This window comes from Pantherophis guttatus, chromosome 5 (genome assembly GCF_059756535.1).
Source record: "Pantherophis guttatus breed Tessera chromosome 5, ASM5975653v1, whole genome shotgun sequence".
NCBI classification, from domain to species: Eukaryota; Metazoa; Chordata; class Lepidosauria; order Squamata; family Colubridae; genus Pantherophis; species Pantherophis guttatus.
Genome location: NC_142067.1, coordinates 26,794,155 through 26,821,278, shown reverse-complemented (window position 1 = coordinate 26,821,278; position 27,124 = coordinate 26,794,155). Strand labels below are relative to the sequence as shown.

The 27,124-nt window shown below is 33.9% G+C and overlaps 1 protein-coding gene and 1 long non-coding RNA gene across 5 annotated transcripts in view; one reads left to right on the top strand and one right to left on the bottom strand.

Annotated features, from left to right (window-relative positions):
- The window catches only part of NBEA (neurobeachin), a 365,883-nt gene that overhangs the window by 253,562 nt on the left and 85,197 nt on the right, over nucleotides 1-27,124 (bottom strand). For 3 of the 4 annotated variants that reach the window (XM_087894770.1, XM_087894771.1, XM_087894772.1), the window contains exons 25-29: nucleotides 21,523-21,703; nucleotides 17,372-17,499; nucleotides 15,832-15,939; nucleotides 10,700-10,868; nucleotides 7,903-7,998 (exon numbers count right to left, since the gene is read on the bottom strand). In XM_087894770.1, the coding sequence (XP_087750896.1) occupies nucleotides 7,903-7,998; nucleotides 10,700-10,868; nucleotides 15,832-15,939; nucleotides 17,372-17,499; nucleotides 21,523-21,703 (682 nt within the window). The remainder of the gene's footprint in view (nucleotides 1-7,902; nucleotides 7,999-10,699; nucleotides 10,869-15,831; nucleotides 15,940-17,371; nucleotides 17,500-21,522; nucleotides 21,704-27,124) is intronic. The other variant, XM_087894773.1, reaches the window with a different exon arrangement.
- LOC148113307 (uncharacterized) lies at nucleotides 279-7,450 on the top strand. The gene is made up of 4 exons (XR_015734397.1): nucleotides 279-374; nucleotides 816-931; nucleotides 3,310-3,425; nucleotides 6,502-7,450. It is a non-coding gene; the product is annotated as an uncharacterized LOC148113307 (long non-coding RNA).

Here is a 27,124-nt window from a genome sequence, read left to right as displayed (position 1 = left end):
TTTTTTTTTTAAATGAGCTCTTCCTCACAGTCCCAACTGCTCAAGTTCAATACTATTAATTGCTCAATCTTCTATTCCAGCTTTACTCTTTCCTGTCACCCAATACTATTGTATTTTTCTTCTCTTTTCTCTGTCACTACATGCTCTGGTAAAATTTTGTCCAGTTGCTTGAAATCTAACATTGTTTGGTTGCTGCCAATGTTTCTTTTATTTGAAGTAATTGAATATAAAACAGTTAACAGTGCTAAAATTTATGATCTTCTTCTCCCCATTTATAGAGAAAGAAACTGTTCCAGTTTCCTATTCCCTCTTTTATCTGAGCTCTATGAAGTTGGCTTCCCTTTGATTTTCTGACAGGAGGACAAAGTGAAAAGGTTTGCTGTCTAGTGATCATAAAGTAAAACAGATACTGTACAATCACTAAAAGCATGGCCACTACTGTTTCCACTCCCCACTCACAAGCAGTTTGAACCTTAAAATGCTGACAACATGGACCAAAAGTTATTTCCCTTCTTTGAGCAGCCACAGGTATTGCAGTGATACTAATCCCTTCACTTCCATCCTGTGCAAAGGTAAAATAAAATCATGAACAGATAAATAAAATAAATTGCTTCTCCCACCATTGCCTCTATCAACATCTTTTTGTTCTTGTTGTTTTATGCATTTATTTTATCATATAGAACAAAAATAGCAACAAAAAGCATTTCTCTTGAGATCAAGACACATTATGTCTCCTGAAAGATTTGCCTTCATGGACTATAGCATTAAAAAAAAAGGAGGGGATTGGTTTCATAAAAGTTTTAAATACATTACAGGTGAGCAGATGAACACAGCTGGTGCTAAGGAATCAAGAGGTCCAGATTTGTTTAATACTGGCACATAACCTTCATGTGAAAAATCCAAAAATGAAAGCTACAATTTCCACTACTTGGTAATTTCAAAATTTTATACGTTTGCTATTTAAAATGTATCTACAGCTTACTTCCTAATTTTTAATGAAAGTTATATAAGATTCTCACAAAATAAAGACTTTGCAATTTATGATAAACACCTTAACAAAAGAAACTGCATTTATCAACCGTGTCTCAAGCACAAATCTTTCAAATACAACATAAAAGTATATGGAAAAAACAGGGAGGAAATGGGACAAAGCACAGAGTTAGCTCTGCTGGAAAGAGAAAGAAAAAGAAGGAACAAAACAAGATGGAGATGATGTGAGGAAAAAAGATAATTGAACAGGAAAGTGAATGAAATCATACCATCATTTATTTTCCAGCATTCTAGTGCTAAGAATCTACGCCTGGAGTTCTTGGTTTCTTGAGAAGTAAACTTAGAACTGCAGCTATAAATGTACTCTATTATCTATTTCTTTATTCTATCTATCACAGAAACATGAAAGTCATGCAAGAAAGGCCACTAACACAACCAAAAGGTATACTGCATGTAAAAGGGCAGCATGAAGCAGATGTCCATGGTTTAAATGATAATTACCCTAGTTATTATTGAGAAACATTTAATCATGCAAAAATAACATGCTGACATGAAACAAATATCTGAAAATCAGGAACTATAGATTTCTGTAGATCAGATGCAGAGACTGTCCAAGCAATGAACTGGAGAGTAGCAATTATTTTAAAAAGCATTCATCAACCCATACTATTTCCACAATTAATTACTGTATAGGGAGCATTTCCCTTCTACCATGTTGTAATTTCTCCCTTCATAAAACCTTAAAACAAACAAATATATAAAAAATTACATGTAAAAATATGGCTGTAATCTCAATATAAATAAATTGCTCTGAATAGACATTTCAAAGCATAGTTTCTAGAAAAGGGCTAATAATAATCATAAATCTTTTCCCACATAGCAATGGAAGTTTAGTTGCCATGTAAATGTTACACAATTGGAGATTTGGGAAATGTGTAAATGTGCAAAAGAGCATATCACACTGAAAAATGTGTGCCTTTGGCAAGCTACAATAGAAATGAATATATATAGCCCGGGGTTGAACTGTAGAATCCTTGATGCTCTGTAAGCTTGGTTATTTGCTGCAGACAATGCAAGTAAGTGTAAGGTTTGCTCCCTGTGTATATCCAGTGCTGGTGGTATGTGGTTTTCTCCTTGGTAGTTCCTTGATTATTGTTTTCTGCTTGATTGTTTGGCTAGTATTAATCTCTGTTTATCTGGATAGAAGCTGCTGGAGAAGATGTGCTCTGGTCTTTTTGTTTCCTTCTTAGCTTTTTTATTGTCTCTCTTGAATTAATGTGGTTTATCTCTATGTGTCCCTTGATGGCTGATTTCTGCAAGGTTCCAGGAAATCCTAGAATTTTTGGATTTGTCTTGGCATATGATGCTCATAGTTTTCAGGCTGAAACTATGGTTAAGCCTGTCCACGTGTCTTGAAATTAAAGAGTTTCCATTGTGTCTTCTGACTGCTAGCTGGTATTCATGGATGCGCTCGTTAGTTTTCTTCCTGTCTGTTCAACATAGTGGCTGTTTCAGCCCTTAAGACTGTATGTTATCTATAACTTCTGGGTTTTTTTCTTTTTTGGGTTATTGAGTCTTTTGGTTTATATAAGATCTTTTCAAGGGCTTTAGTTGTTTAGCATGCAACTGCGATGAGGTATGGTTGTTTACTCTGTTGGTTGTTTCTGAGATGATTTTGAAGTAGGGTGCTCTTTTCTTTTTTTATAGCTTGTATAGGTTGTGCTATAGTAGGCTGAGTGGTCACACCCTTTTTGATAAAGTTGTGTCAATATCTATGTTGCATAACTATGTTGCATATCTATGTTGCATTTCTTTTTCTGGTGTTCGGAGTACTGCAGTATGTTTGCTGTATGTTTGCTTGGAGTTTGGGAAGCTCATCAGGAACTGATAAATGCAGTAGACTTAAGACTTAAAGGCTCAGATGCCTGAGCAAGTTTTGTTTAACATATACTAATATGTAGCTTTGGAAAATGTTCTTCAATCAATAGATTAACAAGTATAATATTTGTATTCATTTGTTTAACTAGTTATTCTTGATCTAGTTTTAGAACTTGTGTGGAAAACAGATCATGTTTTAGATTATATTTATGCAGAAATATTAAAAATTCAAAATGATCCACAAACTTTTAAGTGCCACTGTATTTCTTAGAGATAGTCTTATTTATTATAAGCAAAGAGAAAAAATATATTTAATGTAGCTGAAATTAATAAAATATTTTCTAAAATAGAGAGAAAGCTCAGGTGAATCAATCCTATAATGAAGTATACAAGGTTAACATTGTTTGTTTGCGTATTTATTATATTCTCCTTTTCACTCAGAAGCTGAAGAGCGCTCTTCTTTCCATTTTCCAATACTGTACTTGGAAGTAAAACAAAAACCAAAATCCTGAAAAATTGCTTTGGTATTGGCAAGAAAAATGCCTCGAGATATATGTGTAAGTTACCAAACATCTTGACACACTCCTCTGAATCTGACAAATGCATACAATTATGCATACAGATACACATAATACTGTTCTGAAAAAAGAATATTCTGAAACAGTAACAAAGGATATTATTACACCTAGAAGACTAATATCTATGTAACATGAGCTTTCGTGAATCACAATCTAGTTTATTAGATGCACTGAAAATGCATCTGATGGAATAGACAGTGATCCACATTAGGCTGTACTATAGTATCAAAACACCAGGTTGAAAGCAAAGAGAGGAGAGAGGGAGGGAATGTCCTGAAAACCTGAAACTGACACTGCAAAAGAAGCAGGGTTCAGCATCAAATTACAAGATATATAATTCTACTTGCAGAAGTGAAAAAAATGTGAATAGATGAATTCTCAAATGAATAAATACAAAATGGATGATTAAGAATTATAGAAATTAAAATACTTTGGATAATAGTTGAACAAGTCACAAACCATTGTTTAGAAATTAATGGAAAGTTATACTTTTGAAAATTTAGCATGATTTAGATTTGGGAAAGAAAATAATATTGAAGCCAAAGTGATTTGAATGCCTCAAACCTACAAAACTATGGTTTCTCCAGCCCTAATTAAATCTTGTCTGCCTCCTCAATTTTAAATAACTCATCAGAAATTAGGTGCTTCATTAAAAATCACACATAATTATAGGATTGCCTGCACCCACTGAATTTTTTTTCTGTAGCTTTAAATCCAGCCTCTTGTAGATCACAGTGCAAAAATTACTTTCTAAAGTTACAGACATTTACTGCGTAGCTATTACCAGCCTGGAATGGTCTCAGCTATAAAGCTATAAGAAGTTAACAAGGGGAAATGTGCCTTTTGAGTTATTGCTTCTTCCTGGAGAACACACAGAATGTAACATACATATTTTAGAGGTGGTGAAACACCACAAATCATAATCACACCTCTTTTCTTCCAAAACAAAGGATATTACCCATCAACCTTCCCTAATTTTAACTGGGTTGTTTTTGTTAGTTAGATGTGTTCAGTCACAGCTGTCAATTATTCATTCATACTGCTGAACAATTTGTAAATGAAGTATAAAATTGATAAACTTATATTAGTTAACTCATATCAATTTGTGGGAGATTAGTTTCTTCAATAGTTCTGCTAATTGCTAAAAGCGGAAATGACCTGTAAGGAGAATCACACACATTAAAAAAATTCTGCCAATAAGGCTACCTATCCATTCTGTAAGTATCTATTGAAAAAAAGATATGAACAATAATTGTCTCCCATATTCTTCCGAATACAGTACTAAATTTGGAAGACATTCACAGACTATCATTTAAGTAATCCTTAAAGATCAGCAGGGACATATCTTCTGTATTATTTTCAAACAAAGATTACCCATGCTGCAGAGATTTCTATTCCAGAATTAGAGAGGAAGCCACACTGACATTACTGAGAGTATATAAATTATCCAAAAACACTGAGTAATCACTCTGCTGAATTACTGCATGGAAGATGACAATAGCTACCAATTACTGTTGCAAATAGTCTATCTGCTGCCAATCACTGGTATAAATTATATTGATGTTATTTTTGTCCAAATAATTGGTTAATAAAATGGCTAATTAATTTTTTATGAAATGGATTGTATTGCTTATTATTACCAGAGTATTTCTTATTGCCATCTATGACATTTAATAATAGAAATCCTTTTCAGTATTCTACTATAATAGTACAAGGTAGCTGTCGGTTAACAAGGAAAATTTCCATCACTAAACAACACAGTTGTAAAATGCGATGTTTCATGACTGAACCACTTAGCAACAGCAGTTCTGCCACTTCCAGTAGCTATAATTAAGCTTTGGTGTAGGAGAAGGAAAGGCAGAAGCTGGGGACGGAGTGAAGAGAAGAATCCTGGAGTTGTTATGCTCCCAGACAAAAAGTCCAGCACCTCTTGAAATCCATTAACTCTTATCTAGCACCAATTAGTGCTGATGGTTAGGTGACTAGATTCTTCTACATAGGCCAGGGGTGTCAAGCTCGCGGCCCGTGGCACAGATGCGTCACATGCTGTCCACGCCCACCCCCATTTTAGTGAAGCAGAAAAGGTCATGATATGTTACGTGACAACATGACACCGCGAGTTTGACACCCCTGGCATAGCCAAAGCAATAAACCAGCTTAACTAAAACTTAACACATGGTCCTGATTCTTCACACCTGACACATTGGTGTCGTTAAGCACAATATCATGTGATTGCTATTTTTAACCTCCTGCTGGTTTCCCCATTAACTTTGCTTTGTGGAAGTCAGCAATGAAGGTCGCAAATTACAATCATGTGGCTCCAGGATGCTGAAATTTTCTAACTGTGAGTCAATTGCCAAGTGCCCAGATTGTGATAATGTGATCACAGGGATGCTACAATTGTTGGAACTTTGAGGATCACTCAATCAGTGTCATCATAACTTCAAATGGCTGCTGATCAAGGGGTCATTGAGCAAGGATCACCTGTAGTAATAATAATATAGAGTTAAAGAAAATGGAAAATTGCCTTTTTTAAAGAATGAATAATTTCTTGCAGATTTCTTGAAGAATAATTTCTTGTATTCTAGCTGCAGTTTTGATAGCACTGATCAACACAAATCAATAAGTTTTTCAGGCTCACTATCCCCTCAGGTAACTGCTTTCATGGAGTGGCAAATGGGCCCAGACCAGTATGCTGCAAGTTCATTTTATTTTGTTTTGTTTTCTAAAAATGCCTCTTAAATATATGTAGGACTAGAAGGATACTCAAAGGTACCATACAGGGAATACTAATTCTAAATGCAGAAAAGCTTCTTCTCATAACTCAATTGTTTATATTTATTCCAATAATAAATACTAGTTATAGTTTAATCTCTAATTATGTGATTACATTCTTAGGTTATCTGGAAAAACTAAAATATCCTAAAGTCTAGTCATCTCCCTGTTCATTTAGAACAAATATTTATATATTTTTTTAAAAAAATGAATTAAGTTAAAAACTAGCAGTGCTATGACTATCAGCTAGTCTTTCACTCTTCATTTTTCTTATCCACAGTACCTCCTATTTCTACAAACATGGACCAAAATTATTTTTTCAAAGAAGGCAACAGAGACAAGGCAACTGAAACTTGGCATTCTGCTAGCTGGATAAAAATGAAAACAAAACATAACACAGTGGGAAAATTGCTGCCACATACATTTTAAGGACTGAGGAGAGCACCAACATGTTATCAAGAATTTGGAAATAAACAGAAGACACTGAAGGACTAATAAGGTTAGGGAGGTTCCGAAGGGTAGGTGCTAAGAATGGCTAGACAGAACAGAAATAGGCAACATAGATGAGCACTAGTAAGGAATTTGGGAAAGCCAATGAAAAATTGGTGATACAACCTTGAGGTAGCCTGAATATGTATACGAGGGATAATGGAGAGGATGGATGTATATGCTTTGGAGAGATTAGTTTTTGGACATTGGTAATAAGAGATCACATTTCTTTATGTAATGTATATAGTTGTTTAGTGTTGGAAATGTGAAGCATGTGCATATTTTATAACTCTTACATATTTCAGGAAAATATAGCTTTTATCTGAAATAGTTTTCAGCTAGAAAATTGTGGCTTTAAAAGCGTTTGGTTTTGTAAACTCACTAGACTGCCTTTTTATATACTTGGTATTTTGCTGCACAGCAGTACATGTTCTCACTGCGCTAAGCCAAAGGCATCTATCTTCTGATCTAAATGACTATTCCTTTGTATGACTTTAACTTAAGCATTTGGGGCTTTCTTTATGGGATTTTAATATCTATCTAACTATCCAATTCTTATTAAAGTACAGATAATATTAGACATTGCACAGAAAAACAGGATAGATAAGAATTTGTATAATTATATATAACCCTGAATTGTATATCAGTTGGGAATGAAATGTCATGCTGTATGGAAGAAAAATGAAAAAAAGTTGTGCATCATTTTTTGCTATAATAGAATAAAACAGAGGGGAACAAGTGACTGCTCATAGAAGTGATATCAATTTTTTTGTTCTCAGTGGTATCTCCAATCATATTGTCTGCCTACTGAATGTAAAAATAATTGGAAGTTATATAGAAAAAGACAAGTTTCTAAATCAAAAGAAACAAAGAATTTACAAAATGCAACAAACTATTTCAGGAATATAGATCTGTATAACTTCCTTATACAGCAGTATTCTTTTAAAGGGCTGTAGTATATTTCTTTACAGTATTAAATTTTAATACTGTTAAAATTTAAAAATTGCAATCCTTGTATAATACTATTAATAAACAAGATGGAGAATGTTCATAGTATCATTGCCAGAAAACTATGATTTATATGTAACCCAAAAATCATCTTCTTGATTAAGACTTTGTATTATAATTAAGTTATTGAAATATATAATATGAAATAAATATGGCAAAGAATAGGAGGTTATGTTAAAATTACCTTTATAAAATGAGTGGGTAAAACTCTGCTCAGGTATTAACTTGGCAAGGAATCCATGGTTCAAACTTGGGTGTGGGATAGATGGTATAACCACAACTGTGAAGAAAATCATGGAGTCAATTGTGAGCCAGCTACTTATTGCCGGTAGTTTGGTCCACTGAGGATCCATGTCAGAAGTGTTATTGAAACATGCAAACAAGGCACTAGTATTTTATCGGGGAGAAATCTAGAAAAATAAGATACTTGCAAATAATACAACATACAAAGAAAAAACATTTATGGAAAGACAGGTATACATAAATAAGACAGAAACAGTTGGAATACAAAATACAAACAGAAAAATACATTATCTGTAGCACAGCCACATGATAGCTGAATTCTAAGGCAAATCCCCTAAAAAATAACCAATATAATTTTATTATTTTCAAAAAAATTAATGCAGGAATAGTTAATTACTTAATCATATTTGAATGAAAGAAATATATCATGTACTCTAATGTATAAACGATGGAAATCAGAAATTTTATTCCAAAATAAAAATAGTTCACAATGTAATAGAAACAACATGATGTTTAATAACTAAAATATGTCTGAAAATAAATAACTGCAAAATCATTATATACATATAAGATATATATATATATCATATATCATATATATATGTATGTATATCATATATCATATATATATATGTATATGTATAAATGTATATATACATTTAAAATGATTCTCACACAAATGTGTTTATTTTATTTTTTTTAATCCTATCAAAATTTGTCAAGAATTTAAGTCCAAAACATTTATTTTAACTAGGTGAACTGATGGTAATGTTATCTTATTTTAGTATTAGACTTTTCATGAATCAATTTTGTCATATAATATGATAATGTCTCAATAAGGTATTTATAACACCCCAAGATCTAAGTTTAAAAAACATATATACTGCTACAGATTTGCCGTCATGATACTGAAATCTTGAAAGATTCAGTAGCCTTAAACAAACCACTTTTCAGGGGTATATGAAATAAAGTCATCGTGCTTAATTGCTCTATTCTTTAAAAATGTCTTTTGGCATCAATTCTATTACTACATGCTTGGAAAAAAGACACATGGATAAACATACATAAAATTATATTGTAAAAGATATATAGCTATCCTCATTATATACAGTAAGTAGTTTTAAGAAAAAGATTAAACATTTCAGGAACTGGACCCTGATAAGATTTCTCTTTTTAAATTATGTTTACATTTAAACAAATGGAAACTGATCCAAACTAATATTAGAATGCTCACTGTATTTCACTTCATTAGAATATACTTATTGCACCATTTGCGAATAGTCAATCCTGAAAAAGACATGTGCAAGAAAGCTATTTACAAAAATATTAAGTCTATAAAGAAGGAGAAAGATGAGAAGGATGGAGGGATGCCAAAATAAAAGGAAAGATTTGCCATCAATTTTGGCTCTCTTTCCAATGCTTACAATATAAATAAAATACTCCAATTAAAGAATCTTTAAAGAGTCTCATCCAAAGCATTTCTGCTTCTGAGGAAAGAGGTTTCACAGGTAAGAATTCACACGCATATTAAGATATTGTCTTCCCAAAGGAATGTACATCAGAGAAAAGAAAGTTTTATGACTTTGCAGTATGACCCAGGGTAAAAGCTGGTTTCAATTCAGCTCCCTCGAAACAAACAGCACCTAAATCATGTTCATAAAAGCTGAATCAACTAGTCAATTAGAGTACTAAAAGCAAGTTTCTAGAAATACACTATTATACTAGAATTGCCAAACAAGTATCTTACTAGCAAAGTTAGGACTTGTAGTTAGACATATTTTCTAATAACAAAATTTCTGCTAGCTTTGTAATTGTTCAATAAGTAAATGTAATTTCCATTTTTGTTAAGAAATAATAGATGTCTTCATGCCATGTACTGTATTTAAAATTTACCTAAATGTTCCAAATGTTTATAAAAACTTCAGTTCTGCCTAAATATAATAATTTCCCCATTTTGTGGATAATTACATTTTTATCTACGCAAAATGTATTTTTATTTCCTTTCATTGATTAAATGATAATTTCTAAAGATTCCTGCATTGGCAACATGGAGTAATGGAAGTCAGCTGCCAAATGGCAAATACTACCTTTCAAACAGTGGGAGTCTTTACAAGCTAGATGCTTATAAGTAAAAATAGACCAGTATACTTTTATTTTATTAACATATCTATCTCTATCTCCTAATGTACATGTATCATAATGCGTCAACAGTTGTGTTATTGTTAATATTCAAATGATATCATCTCTAAGTAAAATTATTTGCTCTAGTTTGCCCTGACAGGGATTCTTTCTTCTTAGAGATGTTGATAAGTGAAGAAAGTAAAAATTAAATCTGGGATTTTGTGCAAGCAAAATATAGGTTTTATTTTTATTTATTTATTTGTATTATTATGGTGTAAAAATATCAGCTACTGAAGTATCACAAAGTAATGGAATTACATAACTTATGATTTGAATTCAAATCACATGATGAACATAAAAAAAAAATGATTTTATGGAAAAAATGGAAAAGTAATTAGCTTCTGTCCTGCAATTAATTATATGCTTTGGAAGAAAGTCTCGTTCTGCTGCCAATAAAACTTTACTCAGAGTTAGTCCCTAAGACCATTCTGTGTCAAAAAAGTGGAAAAACAAGAAATATTTTCAAAGGTTAATAGGCATTCTTTATTCTTCAATTTCTACATTTAAACATCAAGTGTCCCAACAGTTCCTCAGCATTAACTGAAAAACAGCAGTACCTGTACTTGTTGGTGAATTTATTTCTTGCCTGATATTTCTACCTGCCTGGCTTCCAGACCTTGCAGTTTCTCGTTGTGGTTCAAGAATATCCCGATATTTGGAGACCATTAAAACAGAAATGAAGTAGACCACAGCCAAAGCTAAAAATTGTGCCTGTTTGCTATCATCCTGTTGAAGAAAAGAAAAACATAAAAGCACACAAAATAAAATACTATGAAAATACATAACAAAGTTATCATTTCCTCTCTTAATCAATGCTATGGAGCAAATTATTAAAATTAAAAACAAGCAAGCAAGCAAGCTACTGTATGACAAATATTTAAACATTCCCTTGACTGGCATTTAAATATATAAACATTTCTTTCACCTTCCCAATATGAATGTATAGCCAGTCAGAGAAGGGTATGACTTAGTCTTCATAAATTATTATCTTAGAGGAAGTTGAGACATATGAGAACTACCACAAAGTTGTAAATAAAATCAAATACATCAAATATATCATGTACTCAACTAGAGATTCTCAAACCAGTTTGTGATTTCTCTCAGAGGGGAAGTGGGACAAGGCTGAGCAACTTAGAAGGAGGCCATAGAATATTTTTAATAGTTAATCATGCTGGTGCAGAGAAAACAGGAATCATGCTACTCAGTTTGGCCTTTCCTCAATACTTTGTTTGTCTATCCAATGGGGCAATAAGGTTTCGTTGCATTTGCACTTTGTCTGTACATGTTTGCAAAGGCAAAATAGGAAGGCTGTGAATATTCATGCTGTATATTCATACAGTGTAACTACTGTAATAGAGCCATGTTGACGTATTACTATTATCCTTCTCACCTTTCCTATTACCCACTCCTCTTGGTATCTTATGACTATCACTTGTTGGCTGTATCTTATGATTTATAATTGTATTTTATTATTTATAATTTATCACAGAGACAAATTCCTTGTGTGTTCTATCACAACTGACCAATACAGATATATGTGTGTGTGTGTGTGTGTGTGTGTGTGTGTGTGTGAGTGAGTGTGTGTGTGTTTTCTGAGGTTTTCGCAGGTGTTTGTATGTAGGTCTTTGGTTATTCGGGTTTTCTCCCGCGTAAAATTGGAGGTGTCTTGGCAACGTTTCGGCGAAGTCTCATTCGTCATCTTCAGGCTGGTGTTCTCGGCTTCGTGCTTCTAGGAGCAATGTGTGTGATCGCAGCTGTTTCTTCCTTTTAACTGCCAGTGGGGGTGTGAACTGATTGGGTGGGAGCTTGGCTGTGTTCTGATTGGGTGGAGGTGTGTTCTGATTGGTTGGGGGTTTGCAGCATTCTGCACAAACCGAAAAATATCCACCATCCTAAGAAACCCCAAAGACAAAATTGAGTTAGAAAATCAAGGAGTATATGAAATCCCTTGCACCGCCTGCCCCACCACATACATCGGACAAACCAACAGAAGAATAAGTGCACGCATTGAAGAACACAAGAACTCATTTAGAAAAGAGGAACCAACTTCTTCCCAGGTCCAACACCTCAAAGCCACAGGACATGATATTGACTTTAAAAAGACCAGAACTATCGCCAAAACTGAACACTTTAACAACAGAATAATCAGAGAAGCCATCGAGATAGAAAAACGTCCGCACAGCATGAATAAACGAGATGACACCTCCCACCTGCCAGCCATTTGGAAACCCGCCCTTATTGACAAACAAGTCCCTAACACAAAGAATGACACCAGACACACACTCACGAGAACTACACAGGATGTAACCAACACATATCCACACAGAAAGCAGACTCAAACCCACACTGATGATCAGGCACGACCACGGACCAGAAGCCAGACCACAGCTGCATCATTAGCCACTTTAAACCCCTCCAATCCATAAATGAAGCAGACTGACACCCAACATGAAGAGATGGCACGGCCACAAACACGAAGCCAAACAACAGCAACACAGCTCACCAGCTCAAATCCCTCTGCTACTCAGACTAACTCGACCACAACCACGCTCCCACCTAAACAGAACACACACCCATCCAATCAGAGCACAGCCAACCCCCCATCCAATCAGAGCACAGCCAAACCCCCAACCAATCAGAACACACCTCCACCCAATCAGAACACAGCCAAGCTCCCACCCAATCAGTTTACACCCCCACTGGCAGTTAAAAGGAAGAAACAGCTGCGATCACACACATTGCTCCTAGAAGCACGAAGCCAAGAACACCAGCCTGAAGATGACGAATGAGACTTTGCCGAAACGTTGCCAAGACACCTCCAATTTTATACGGGAGAAAACCCGAATAACCAAAACCTACATACAAACACCCGCAAAAACCTCAGAAAACACACACACACACACACACACACACACACACATATATATAGCTAGCCAAATAGCACTGTGTTATAGAGCAATGCAGAAAACGTTAGACTAACTCCAAACTCTTTAAAATTACCATTGAGATCAATGCTAATTATTAGTGAGGGAAAACAGAGAAATGTAAATGATCCTTCTCAAGAATCATGAGAAATGATGTTAATTCAAATCCCTTTTTTGTAAACTTAGATTACAATTATTTTGTTTGGAATACTAGGAAAGAAATTTGTTAGTACTTTCGGCTATATATTATCTTCCTAAAGCTGAGAGCTTGTGATTGGCCCAACATCCCTAAGCTGGTTTTAGAATTTATGATCTTCCACTTTCTAAGATACCAAACTGATTCTTAGTTATATAAATATAACTAAGGTCAATTTCCAATCCAAATAATCTTAACCTGATTCTGTTTAAGGATGAGTCATATATACATTCTTGGTTAATTAAATTCAATCCCCAGCACATCCTGCACATTTGACTCCCTTCTTTGCCATCTTGTGTCCATGATTATATCTGCTGTGTTTTTTACAATGAATCAAAAGGTAATTTTTCCAATCACTGTTCACTAACTTTACTCCAGCACCAGTCTTAGGTGTTCCTCAGCTGCCCCAGCTCTGTGGCAGCCATGTTTAGGCTGCCTCTTTTCCTGGTTGTGGCTGAGAGGGAAAGAAAACCCCCGGGTCAGGCAGAGAGTTGTGACTCTCCGCGACCACGCAGGGCATCCCTCTTTGCTTCACCTCCCCTACAGGGATGCTTTGGCTCCTCTCGGAGCCCACCAATGGGGAGGATTCGGCATGGGAGTGCAGAGACCCACTCCTCGTGTCCGATCTCGCTGCAACGTCAACCAGAAGAAAAAGTAATTTTAATGTTTTTCAATGTTTTTATATTGTAAGCAGCCTAGAGTCTTTGGATACAAGATTGGTAGCAAACAAACAAACAAACAAACAAATAAATTTCTTCAATGCATCTAAACACCACATATGTCCATCGATATTAGTCTGGCTTTCACTGAACATCTGGAGGATCGATCTATCTATCTATCTATCTATCTATCTATCTATCTATCTATCTAGCATCTATCTAGCATCTACCTCTAAATTTAAAATCATATACTAAAATTCTAAACTTTGTAAGTAGAAAAAAATTGAGAAATAATAGAAGAGTTTTCTATTAATTTAATTTTTTTTTGAAAGCACTGAAAAAACATTAAATAATTTTAGATATGTAAGATTAAAAGGGGCTTAGCTGTAAGGATATGCTTAAAGGGAGAGGAACTTCACCTTTCTATGTGCTTTGGGCACTGTAATAAAAAGGCTAATCGACTTCTGAAAATATATTTCTGAAAATATAAGGATATATATATTAACCTTCACTATTCATACCAGAATGTTAAACTGCACCAAGAGAGAAACTTAAAAGCAATGGAGATGCAAAATTAGAATGATACTGTTAGCAGGCAACTATTTGTAATTCCCAAATGCTTTCCAGAGACATCCTCATGCAAAGCATTATAGCAGCCAAACATAAATATAGGTAAATTACCTATGACATATGCAACATTCAGAAAAAGATATAAACTGGCACACCTACCAAAGCTGAATTAAAGTATTTTTTACTATTGTTATATCATTAATTTCAAATAGCAGATCAGAAAACTAAAAGCCACCAATTAAAATAGTTGTAAGCAGTTGTCATAGGCATGACTATATTTTATACTACAGTGTATGTATGTATTCAATTTTACAGGGAAGTTTTTGCAAACTGATTTAGTAGAAACTCAAAAAGTTATTTCCCCTTCTGAACTGTTATGTTTGAAAAGGTTCTGCTGGCCAACTGTGCTAATACAATACTAAAGATTTTAAATTATTAAAAGAAACTGTCACTGAATAGTCATTTAAAGAGATTTCTCCCATCCTTCTCTACTATTTCATAGATTCGTAGAGTTAGGAGGGACCATGAAGGATTTCTAGTCCAACCTCCTGGCAAAAGCAAAAGTCCTCATACCATCTTAGACAAATGGTTATCCAATATTTTCTTGAAAACCTCCAGCAATGGAGCACCCATAAATTCTAGAAGGCAAGCTATTTGTCACAAATCTTCCTATTTCCCACTATTCCTATTTTCCACTATTGCAGAAAACCAAGGAGTGTTGTTGCAGCCAAGAAATAATGTAGTTATTTCAATGGTTGTATTCTGTTTTGATTTCAAAACAGACCATCTTGGTTGATTAGTAAATCTTGCAAAGTAATCAGGAATCCACCTAATCTATCAGTGGCTTGTGTGGGCCATTTTAATTGGCCTTTGATCCCTAAAAAGGTTAGGTATTATCAGTGATCTGTTCTTGGCAACAAGTTAATATTAAATCTGTCTGTAAATTACAATGATCTGTCCAACAAAAACTAAATTAAGTATGTATCTTCCAATATGGTTGGAATCAGATTATCAACTAAGGTAAATCCAAACCTATCTTAGAAATTCTACCCGCTGCATATGATGCATCTTGAGCTTCAATACTGAATTTCTCCAGCTTACCCATTTTCAATGAAGCAAACGTCATTCATAAGATTACCTTAATTAATCAGTGAGGAAAGGAGTTGGACAGAAATACACCAAAGCTATTGAAAAGAATCATCATAATGGGCACAAACTTTTAAGCTGAAAAAATGAATTCCTACACTGGGCAAAGATAAAGATACAAGAACCTGTTCACCATCAATACACAAAGAACAGATTTTAAATACTTTTTTAAAAAACTGCAGTATAATACTTACCACATCACGAAATACAACTGCTCGCAGTCGATTAATATCAACGTCTTGAAGAAGCCTATCTGGATCTTTAATTGGGGATAGGTTACCAGGAACATTTTCCAATGGAGTCTAAAAATACAATAATTGCATAGTTTTAGCAAATTAGTCTTAGCTCTTGAAGTTATCACAAAACAAGTAATTTTTATTTTATTGATTTCAAAGTTAGCATATGAAGCTGGTTGTAGATTTAAAATTTGGCACTCCAATGCATTTGGTTGTTACTAGAAGAGTGCTAAAACCAATACTGTGCAATCAGTTTATGTTTCAACTGGCTCCTATATGCTCATGTACTGATGAGAATGTCCCAATATTGTCATCCAGAAGCAATACTACGAGTGTTATATTGGTTGCCCACATTTATAAGTGCAATTTAAGGTGCAAATAATAACTTATTAAATCTTTATAAGTATTGGACCTGGGAAGCTTGCCTCAGACACACCTATAGAGCAGGGGTGAAATCCAGCAGGTTCTAATAGGTTCTGGAGAACTGGTAGCGGAAATTTTGAATAGTTTGGAGAACCGACAAATACCACCTCTGGCTGGTTCCAGAGTGGGGTGGGAATGGACATTTTGCAATATCCTTCCCCTGCCATGCCCACAAAACCAATAGGGAAAAATTTTGAATTTCACCCCTGCTATGGAGACTCATTATTCCCCAGGAACTACAGCAGGACAGACTCAGAAGCAAGCATTGTTTGCTGGATCTCCCTTCTGCAGAAACACATGTACCCATTAGTACGTTCAGATAGCTTATAAAAACCTGAAGGTACGTAGAATATATAAGACACAGTATTAGGTCTTATGAGGGACCAATTGTCTTAAATCACTTCTGCTTACCCAGTATGTTCCTGCAGAGAGAGTGCACTTCCCCTACGAAATGTTGTAACCTTGTAGGACAAGGCAGCTTTGGAACAGCATCCCACACAGAAATGTACAGTGGGTTCCAGAAAGCTTTGAAAACCTGGCTTTGGCCTAAGCCTGGGATTAATTTATTATTGTATTTGGGGGAAGACTGTTTGGTTTGATTTGTGTCACTTTTAAGATCATTTTAGTCCAGAGTGTATGGTTTTATGATTTATCTGGTTTTACAGATTTTTTGCTTTTCTTTAAGGTGCCTAGATTTCATTGGAGTTGGGTGGCTACAATTTGAATGGATGGATGGATGGATGAATGAATAAATAACTGCTATAACTGATCTGGAATTGTTTATGATATAACCATACACAACAAATTGACATTTGTTTCATCAATACTGCCATTGATAGTTTTGTAACCTCTTAGATCTTCTTGTCTGAAAGGGTAAAGAATATTGATAATAAATGCAACTGTTCATAGTAAATCCAAATCCTGTCTCAAGATTATGAAATATGTAAGAAAATAATTTTGGAATTATCAAACTGTAAAGTTATCCCTATCTGTCTAATATACTGGACAGCAGGTTTTTTTCTCTTTTCCTATTCACATTTAGTGGACTGTTATATATTAAAAGAAAATATTTTACCTTGGTAGTAGTTGCACTTATGCCCTGAAGAGTCTCTTGTGTTTTACTGCAGATTAGTGAAGATTTGTTTATTTTCTCTCTTTGTCTTTGTCGACATTCCAAACAGTTTCTCACAGCAACACAACAAACTAAGTAATAAAAAAATATGCAATTAATTACAACTACTACGCATTAATAAAGCCACTAAAATAGCAATGAAATAAATAAATCAAAATGCAAATTCTTTCAAAACGAATTACTATAATATGTAGGATTGTTATGCTTGGATGTATTTAGGGATAGATAAATTAAGATTAGTATTAGATGTGCTTCTTAATCTTATGTATGTATCTTGCGTATTTATATGTATTTGCTATTGCTGAATATTTAGCAGCAACAGGAGAAATTACATAATATACATAATAAGTATATTTAATTTAAAATAGGAAGGAAGGGGGGGAAATTTAGGACAAATATGTGAATTATCTTAATGAAGGCCATGAATTTCATATAAAAGAAGAATAAGCAGGTAAGGTATAACTAAGATGGTTCAAAAAATAATTTTAAAAAAGAGCAGAAAAAATGCATTTTGACATATAAGGAAATGCACTATACAAAGCAGGTAAATGACAAATTAGTGACAATAGAGGGTATGTAGCAATGACATATCTTTAACATACAATAGGTGTAAGGCTTGATTTTTGGCCAATTAATAAAAACACATTGTAGCAATTATACTTCTGTTTGTGATTTTGAGACCAACTGATGATCAAAGTATGTAATGTAGAACTCAGGGAAGATTTTTAATATCTGAGAACTGAATATTTTCAAGGGGTATAATTATTTTGTCATCTGAGAACCATAGTGAATGATGCTATGATGCTATGTGAAAAAAAGAGTGAAGGGGAAAAGAAGGTTCAGGTTCTTTTTTGTTTTGGAAGAGAGGTGTTATGTTTTATGGGTTAATGTTATATACCATATATAAGGTATAACGGACACCTAATGCATCTATTTGTTTTATTTTTAGTAAGAAATGGAATGAAAATGTCATGGTGTTACTTAGCCTTTTACTCCAAATTAGGTGACACAATCTTGAAAGATCATAAGAGGCATAAAGAGGTACTTTAGAAGTACCTAAAGTACCTCTTTAGAAGAGCATATGACGGCCGTGGCCGGGGGGGCTTTTTATCAGGTTCACCTGATTTTCCTTTAAAGCACTCCATGGCTTAGGGCCTGGGTACTTACGGGACCGCCTTCTGCCACCGATAGCCTGCCACCGGCCAGTACGCTCCCACAGAGAGGGACTCCTCAGGGTGCCTTCGGCCAGGCAATGTCGACTGGCGACCCCCAGGGGGAGGGCCTTCTCTGTGGCAGCACCTGTCCTTTGGAACAACCTGCCCCCGGAGATACATAGGATTCCAGATCTTCGTGCTTTTCACCGTGCCATTAAAACTTTTTTATTTCATCAAGCTGGGCTGGCTTGACCACCCCCACTTAGATATTTTTAATTATTAATTGATTTTAGTTGGGGTGTTTTAAATTTTATATTGGGCCAAAACTTGTTTAATTCTTTTAAAATTAATCTTAACTTTTGTATGTGATGTTTTTATTCTTGGCTGTTCACCGCCTTGAGTCCCATAGGAGAAGGGCGGTATAAAAATCTAATTTAAAAAAAACCTAGAGCTATAACTATATGTACGGGTCAAAAAAGTCATGTTGGCAGCCATACCCATTTGACTGACTTAATGCAAATGTTTTACCCTCGTGTTAAATTTAATTAATTTGTTATGTTTATCATTAAGGCAAACCTTAAAAGCATAATATCTACATTAAGTAAGCATGTACAGAATTGAAACTATTTTAATTATGTAACTGTTTACTGTTATAATGATACATTATACTTTGCTTCCTTTTTATTTATTCTGTTGTTTTCCTCCCTTTTAAAATATTTGTTGTTCTTTTTTCATGATAATGTATTTATATCCATGATTACCTTTGTGTTTTGTTCTTTTTTTCCTTTTTTCTGTTATTGTTTTAAAAGCAATAAGAATAAATAAAAATTGAGCCTTAAAAGCAATCTAATTTTACTTCCAAATTCAACTCTAGCTCGTGGCCCATTACACAGACATAGAATTTCTTTAAAGAAGAAATCATCCAAATTACACTTTTATTTAGGTGATGAACAATGGGGGCCTCCCAAATAGAACCTTCATGTCTTAATTAAAATTCCCTTAATAATCCTTATGTCTTTTTCATTATGCATCTTTTTCTTTCTTTTGGGGGGATTTAGAAACATATGCTTTTGTGTTCTAAAATAGCTTAATTAATTTCTAAAACTACTTATTTTTCTTCTTTTGAATGGTCAATAGGGTTGACCATTCATATAATTTTTTTGTTGTGTAATAGTCTTCTTATAATAGTTCTTAGAACGATGAACTGATTTATAAGCAGGATAAGATCAATCAGAGATGGTGATGATGATGATAACAACCACTTTGCTTCCCTTATCTGAATTTATTTTCCTCCAACCATCTTTGTTTGGTCTATACATTATTTGGTGCTATTATGTTTTCTTTTTTATGAATCTCTTGAGATATTTGGAACCACAAGAGGGAGCTCTGACACAAGGAACTTCTACTTGAATTTTTAATTTTGAAGCAAATTTAAGATTTGGATTAGAGAAATGCTTGGACTTTTAGCATAAAAGATGACAGTATTAAAAGTTAATTTTAAGGTTTTAATATGTATAAACCATGTTTAGACATAAGATCACCATTTCTTTACACTTTTTGTCTCATACTGGATTAGCTAGTCTGTTATAAATTATGATAGTATCACTGCACTTTTAACATAACTAATATCTTTAATTATCTATCAGATTTATTTAGTCTTGTTTAATGAAAATAAATTATGTAAAAAAACCTGTAAAGAGAAAATGACAAAAATGAAAGGGGATCCACATTTTTCAAAGTCAACAGATTCCTTAGTTATTTTATCACAAAGTAAAGCTCTTATTAGAGATGAATTACACATAATTAAAGATAATGATTATGATTACATATTAGCCAATTGGTATTTATTTTAGCAACCACATTTCCCCCCAAGATGATTAGCCCCCAGCTTGGTCCTTCAGGTCTTCCAAGGACGCAGCAAACACCACTGTAACAGTGAGTTCACATCCACTGTTGTTCTCTTGTTTCTCTTCATTCACCTCTCCCAGCATTAGTCTTCTCCATGCTAGGTCTTCACAAAGCATGTCCAAAGAGCCTGAATATTATTTGTGAGCCTGAATATTTGTGCCTCTAGGATGAACTCTGGGGTTGATTTGTTTGATGATCATTTGTTTTCTTGGCTGTCCATATTATTCTTATGAGTCTTCTCCAACACCAAAGTTCAAAAGCATCAATACTCTTTCTATCCTGTTTCTTCAAAGCCCTCAGTACCCTAATATAGTACCACTAAATTAACACAATTGACAGGAATTGAAAGATCAGCCATCTTTTTCTTCCCTGGTTCTGGACCAACTTACTTAATAATGAATTCTTAGAAAGCCTGATAGTTTGCAACTATTTTATAGAACTTCAACTATAAAGATACTGAGGTCTCAGATTTTATATATTTTTATTTGTGGTCAACACACCTTCAACAGCTTGCGAACTCCAGTGCTAAAGAAAATGGTAACAGGTATAATACTTTAGAGCAGTATAGTATGTTATCAATTGTTTGCTTAAAATATATATTTAAAATGTGTTTCTTATACAGGTGCATTATAATTATCAGAAGAAAAATAAATGATGATATAAAACAGAATGTTCAGATACTAACAACTGTTACTAATTTCTATATTTGGGGGAGTCTGTAATTGCTAGAACAAAATATTTCCCCTAAAGGTGAGGAAAAGCAGAAATAGCCTCAAAAGACCCATTAACACATCACTTGATTGAATGATAATGCTAGAAATTTATCTCTGTTAGAATACAAATACTAAATCAAAAGTGTCTCTATAACCAGGTAGAGAGGTAACAGTAGGTTAAAAATATTAATGTTCCATAAAATATTATTTCTTACCCAAAATCAAGTGAGCTTCCACATAAGGTTTTTTTCCTTTCCCACACTAATACCTAGTTTAATTGGTCTATATGTAATTACCTGGTGCTCTATGGGAAACTTACCAAGCCTTAGACACTGTCGCATTAAGCCTCCAGAAGACATATTTTTTTCAGCTTCAATTTCACTAAAATTTAGTGAACTGGCAAATACGAGTACATCAACCATAGCCATCAGCCGGCTGAGAAAAGTTACTGCTGTCTCCGCTGACATACCCTGAGTTACTTCTATATTCTCCAATTCCGTCTTGAAAAGAAAGGCGTAACGTTAGATTTCTAATGTGGCCCACATGTGAATACATTACATGCACAAACATTTATTTCATTTCTTGTCTGCATGTTGACTATGGTAAAACAGAGAATAAATAATGTAAAATAGCAACAAATATGGAAAATTATTTGTTCATGCATACTATACAATATGAAAATCCCTAGAACAAAAGTTATTTATATGAACTAACTTCAATAAAGTGAGCATATGCATTAAACAAAATGGATTTTTAATTTTCCATTAAAGGAATACAAATGAATAAAAAATTGAATAAATGGGTTTCTTCTCACTGGAAATTAAGAACAAAATATCATGAATATGACATGTTATGTAGAAGTAAGACTTTGACCAGAATGTAAAAAGCATTATTGGCAATATGTACATAAAAAGTACAATTTATATTTTACCTAGAATATCAGAAAAAACAACAGATAGCTGTTTCTTTCATGAAAGTCTTCCTAGTAGGCCACATCTAACTGCATGAAATGTATGTCTGCCCCACAAACACATACACAGTTCATGCAATTGTTTTTAAAGATAATTTTATGGAAGATGGGAGATAATGTTGTAAAGGAATTACTTGGCATCAATTACAAGTAATTTTCCAAAGATAGTTTTATGAATCTTATTCATAAAACAATTCTTTTAAAATTCATTTTTTAAAAAAATATCTAACATTAGACTGTCAAGAATTTCACTCTTGTGTAAATATAATGCACTTAAATAATGTATTATTTATGTCTTGCAATAATATAGCAAAACACTTTTTTAAACATTAACAATATTCATTTTTTCATGTTTCAGAAGCAGCAATGTCTCTTTTTACAATGGTATGCTATGAGAAATAATTTTGTAATCACTTCTGCAAAATATTCTATAAATTTTTGTATAAAATCACTATGTACAGACCTACTATATATTATGTATATGTTTGGTGACATGTTTGCGAATGTGTGAGAGAGAGAGAGATCTCAAAATCACACCTTCTTCTAATTTATTAAAATCGAGTAGATATACCTTTATATAAGCATGTCTCTCTCTGTGTGTGTATGTGTGTGTGTGTGTCAGTGCAAAAATTTCTTTTAGTCTTCGCTAATTAAAACCAAAATAGAAAAGTCTATTTTCATAGTGGAACACTGCACAAACACTGAAACAGGACTCATTTCTCATAAAATACAGGAAAAATAATGAGTTGCTCTATGGAAAGCTTTCATCACTCTCCCGTTAAACAATTCATTTGGTCAGAAGGTTTGGCATATTAACTAGCATCTGCATAATTTTAGCAACAAGGCCACAGAACGGTTTGTGGTTATGTTCAGTATAAAAATACAGTTTTATACAGAACTTCTTCAATGCATTCCAGATAACAGAAGAATCAACAAAGTGTTGTTACTGGTAATTTATGAACATATTAAGAACTAAGGTATTTATTATGTTAAAAGCTTTCTTAGCACAAGAAGAAAACAAAGCTATAATAAACCCTTTTGTTTTAAAGTATCATAAAATATTTGCTCTTTTGCTGCTAAACTTTTGAAGTTAAAGAGGCAGTGTTTTTTATTCATATTAGAAAATATTATTCAGATTGTACATTTTAATGTTATCAATTGCAATTTGCAAGTAATTTTATAAGGATTTTATCAATCATAATAGCATTTCATCTACAATTTGAACTGAAACAATGAAAAAAATGCTATTTCTATTCAAGGTGTTCTTTTGAGAGAGAAAAAAATATTTAGCCTTTTTTAATGTTATTATTGAAGGTTAAAGTGTTTTGTTCAGTTTTCTTCTTAATACTGTTGCAATTAAATCATCCCTTGTTTAATGAGCCAAGATCCTTGGTTCATGTTGCCCAGGTGGTAAGAAACAGAACAGTTATATCATCATGCTCAAGTATCCCAAAGAAGATGAAAGAAGCAAACTAGAAATGCAAATTCAAAGTCCCCCGCCTCTCTCCCTCCCTTCCTCCCTCCCTCTCCCCTTCCCTCTCATGGTATATTTAAGTGATGCCCTTGGAATGTCACTTTTACTCTTGAACAGTTAGATTATACAATCAAAACCTGCTAATAATGTATATACATTTTTATCAAAAAAAAGCTAAATAATTAAAAAATGCACACAGAAAAAGTGTCTAATTCTAAAAACTAAAACTTGTAACAATAATACTAACCTTAGAACCCTGGACATGCAATAGACAAAGCAGACAACAGATCACAACAAAAAGAAAAAGAAATGTTACAGTCAAATGAAAATACAATGCAAAACAGAAAGTAATATTTTAAAAATCAGATATTAATTCACAATTTAAAAAGTCAATTTTTAAAAACTTGTTTTCTACACTTTAACTTCTTATATGGCATCACTGTAATTGATACAACTCAAATTAATAAGTAATTAGAACAGCATTCATTTGATATATAACAATATATAAGGCTACTAATTAAAAACAGTGTATTTTTTACATACATATATACATAATGTATATGTATGTGTGTGTATATAAGTATATGTGTGTATGTAAAAGTATATGTATATTATATAGTTTAAACACAATGATGACTTCTAACTTACACATTGTACACTAAAACCAAACATCATATGATCCAGAAATTTGCCATTTGGCAAAAATCTTATAATTTGCTAACATTTCTTTACCTTTTATAACAAAACAATTCTGACTAGAAGCTGATTTGTACTATATGTGAATAATATTAAGAACACTTTCTCAAATGATATTTTCTTTGGCTCAAAGAAATTCTATCACAGCAGACCATTAGACATCAGTTACAATACTATGAAATACGCTCATCAGGTTAGTAGACAAAGCCACATGGTCATCTATCAACTTTATTAAATCAACAGTTGTGTTTTCTCTGAATTGTGTTTATATTTTAAAACTAATTTTAAATCTAAGGTATGTATGCATATATTTATATTTCATATTTCTAAACTGTCCATCTCCTTCAAGAGGGGATGGATGGTAATATATTTGATAGCTAAAACAATGTATAAACGTTAATATTAAAATTAAATTAGAATTAAACTTGTTAAAATTATAATGATAATTAAATATCAAAAGGGTACAAATTCTAAGATGGTCATTTAATATTAGCTATTACAAGATAGGGGAGGGCTGCACTCATGGATCTAGCCAGCCCCACATTCATGGTCCTCTGTGGCTCCTCCACACACATACACACACACACAAGGCCACAAATCCCTTTGTGGAAGGCCAAGAAATTGGGGCTTTCCTCACCACAGAATATTCCACAAAGTGGGGACAGCAGCAGAGCAGGCTCTCTACCTAGACTCTGCCAGTTAAAATTCTCTGACTGATAGGGGTGTGAAATATACCTTACCTGTCTGATCAATTGAAACAGTATGATGAGACAGAGTGAAGCCGGTTCTATAGGTAACCTGTCTGTATACCGTATAGGGCTTTATAGGTGATAACCAACACTTTGAATTGGACCCAGAAACAAACTGGTACCCAGTGCTGTTCACTGAGAAAGGGGTCTTTTATATGGGACTTTTTTGAGGGGCCCAATATGGCTCATATAACCACACTCTGCACTAGCTGAAGGATACTTTTCAGGGGTAGCTCCATGTACATCGCATTGTAATAATTCAGGCAGAACATGACCAGGGTATGAACCTCCCTGTCCAGGAAAAGGCAGGGGTGGCACACAATGTAAAGTTGGGCAAAGAGACCTACCCACAGTCACTCTGTCTTACTGAGGTTCAGTTGTTCCCCATCCAGACCCCCACACAGTGCGAAAGGACGTCCATGCAATACTCAGTTCATCTGGGTTGAAGATATAACTAGGTATCCTTACTATATTGGTATCTCATCCCCTGGAAATGGATGATCTCACCCAGAGGTTTCATATAGATGTTGAAAAGGAGCAGAGAGAGCCCTGAGCCCTGAGGTGCCATGAGCAGGATTTCTCGCTCCCTATTAACATTGATTAGGACTGGCCTCAGAGGAAAAAAAGTGAACCAGCACCAAACTATGCTACATAACCCCAACTTTTCAAGTCAGCCTAAAGGAATGTCATGAGCAATTGTATTGGAAGCCACTGAAGGGTCAAAGAGAGCAAAAATGGAAGCACACCTCCATTCTACTCCTGCCAGAGATCATCCATAAGTGTGAAGTTTCAGTCCTGTATATAGGCCTGAAATATGACTGAAAAGGGTCCAGATATCTCTTTCCTCCAGGATCTTCAAGAGTTGCAACACCACCACTTTCTTGACTGTTTTTCCTAAAAAAGGGCAGGTGGGAGACTGGACAAAAATTGTCTAACAAGGAAAGATCTAGTGATGATTTCTTGAGTAGGAGCACACTAGCGCCTCTTTAAAAGGAGCTGGAACCACCTCCTCTGACAAAGATAAATTTACCAATAAAATGGACCTGCCCACATGATACCATCCGGGTGGCCTTAACCAGTCAAGAGAAGCAAGGATCTAATACTCAGATGGTGATATTTGCATTCTGCAGGAACCTATCTACTTCCTCATGTCCAACAGAATCAAACCAGTCCCATTTCCCTGGGCATCTTCATAAGACTTCCATACTTGAAATTCAACTGTGAATGAATCCAAGCGATTTTATCTTGTAAATGCCTTGAAAATTCCTCTACGCAGCCCTGGAGATTGGTGTCACCCTTCCCAAGGAAGGTCTATGTGACCCAAAGCAGGGCTGCTGGGCAGCATTCTGAGGAGGTAATATATAACGTGTTCTGCATCATTAACAGGGTCTCAGATTTGACAGTCAAATCACTTTTGAAACAAAAGGATTTTTTAAAAAAAATCCTTATATTTCAAATTATATTTTGGTGAGGTGTACCGGCCTTTTCGAAAAGAAAGCAAAATTTATTATATTGGGATAAAGTAATTATATTTTAAAGGATATTAATAGCATTCTTTCAATGATATTTCACTCTCATTTCAAAATTTAAGGATGCTACAAATGTATTTTATTTTATGTTAAACAAAATCTTCCTTCTACCTACAGTATTTAGCAGAATATGCTATTTTATGACTAACATTTAAAGAGGCAATAGCTCTTATGCCAAATCTGCATTTAAAGCTGTACTAGCTGTACTACAAAAAGGAATTTATAAAGCTGTACTAGGTAAGAATGGGATTATGATATACAAACAGAGCAATGTAATTTGCTCTGTTTATAACCATTAATTTTTGCAGTGAACCTAGCTAATAAACCCGTATACATAAGTAAATAATTATTCTGAAATAATTTTTGTATACAAATTTGCTAAAGCCATAAAACTTACATCCTGTAGTTTAAAAAATGAAAAATGTGAATATTTTCTTCTTATAAAATCATGCTCAGAACAAGTGTTACTAATACACAGTGCAATTTGCAACATATCCATTAGA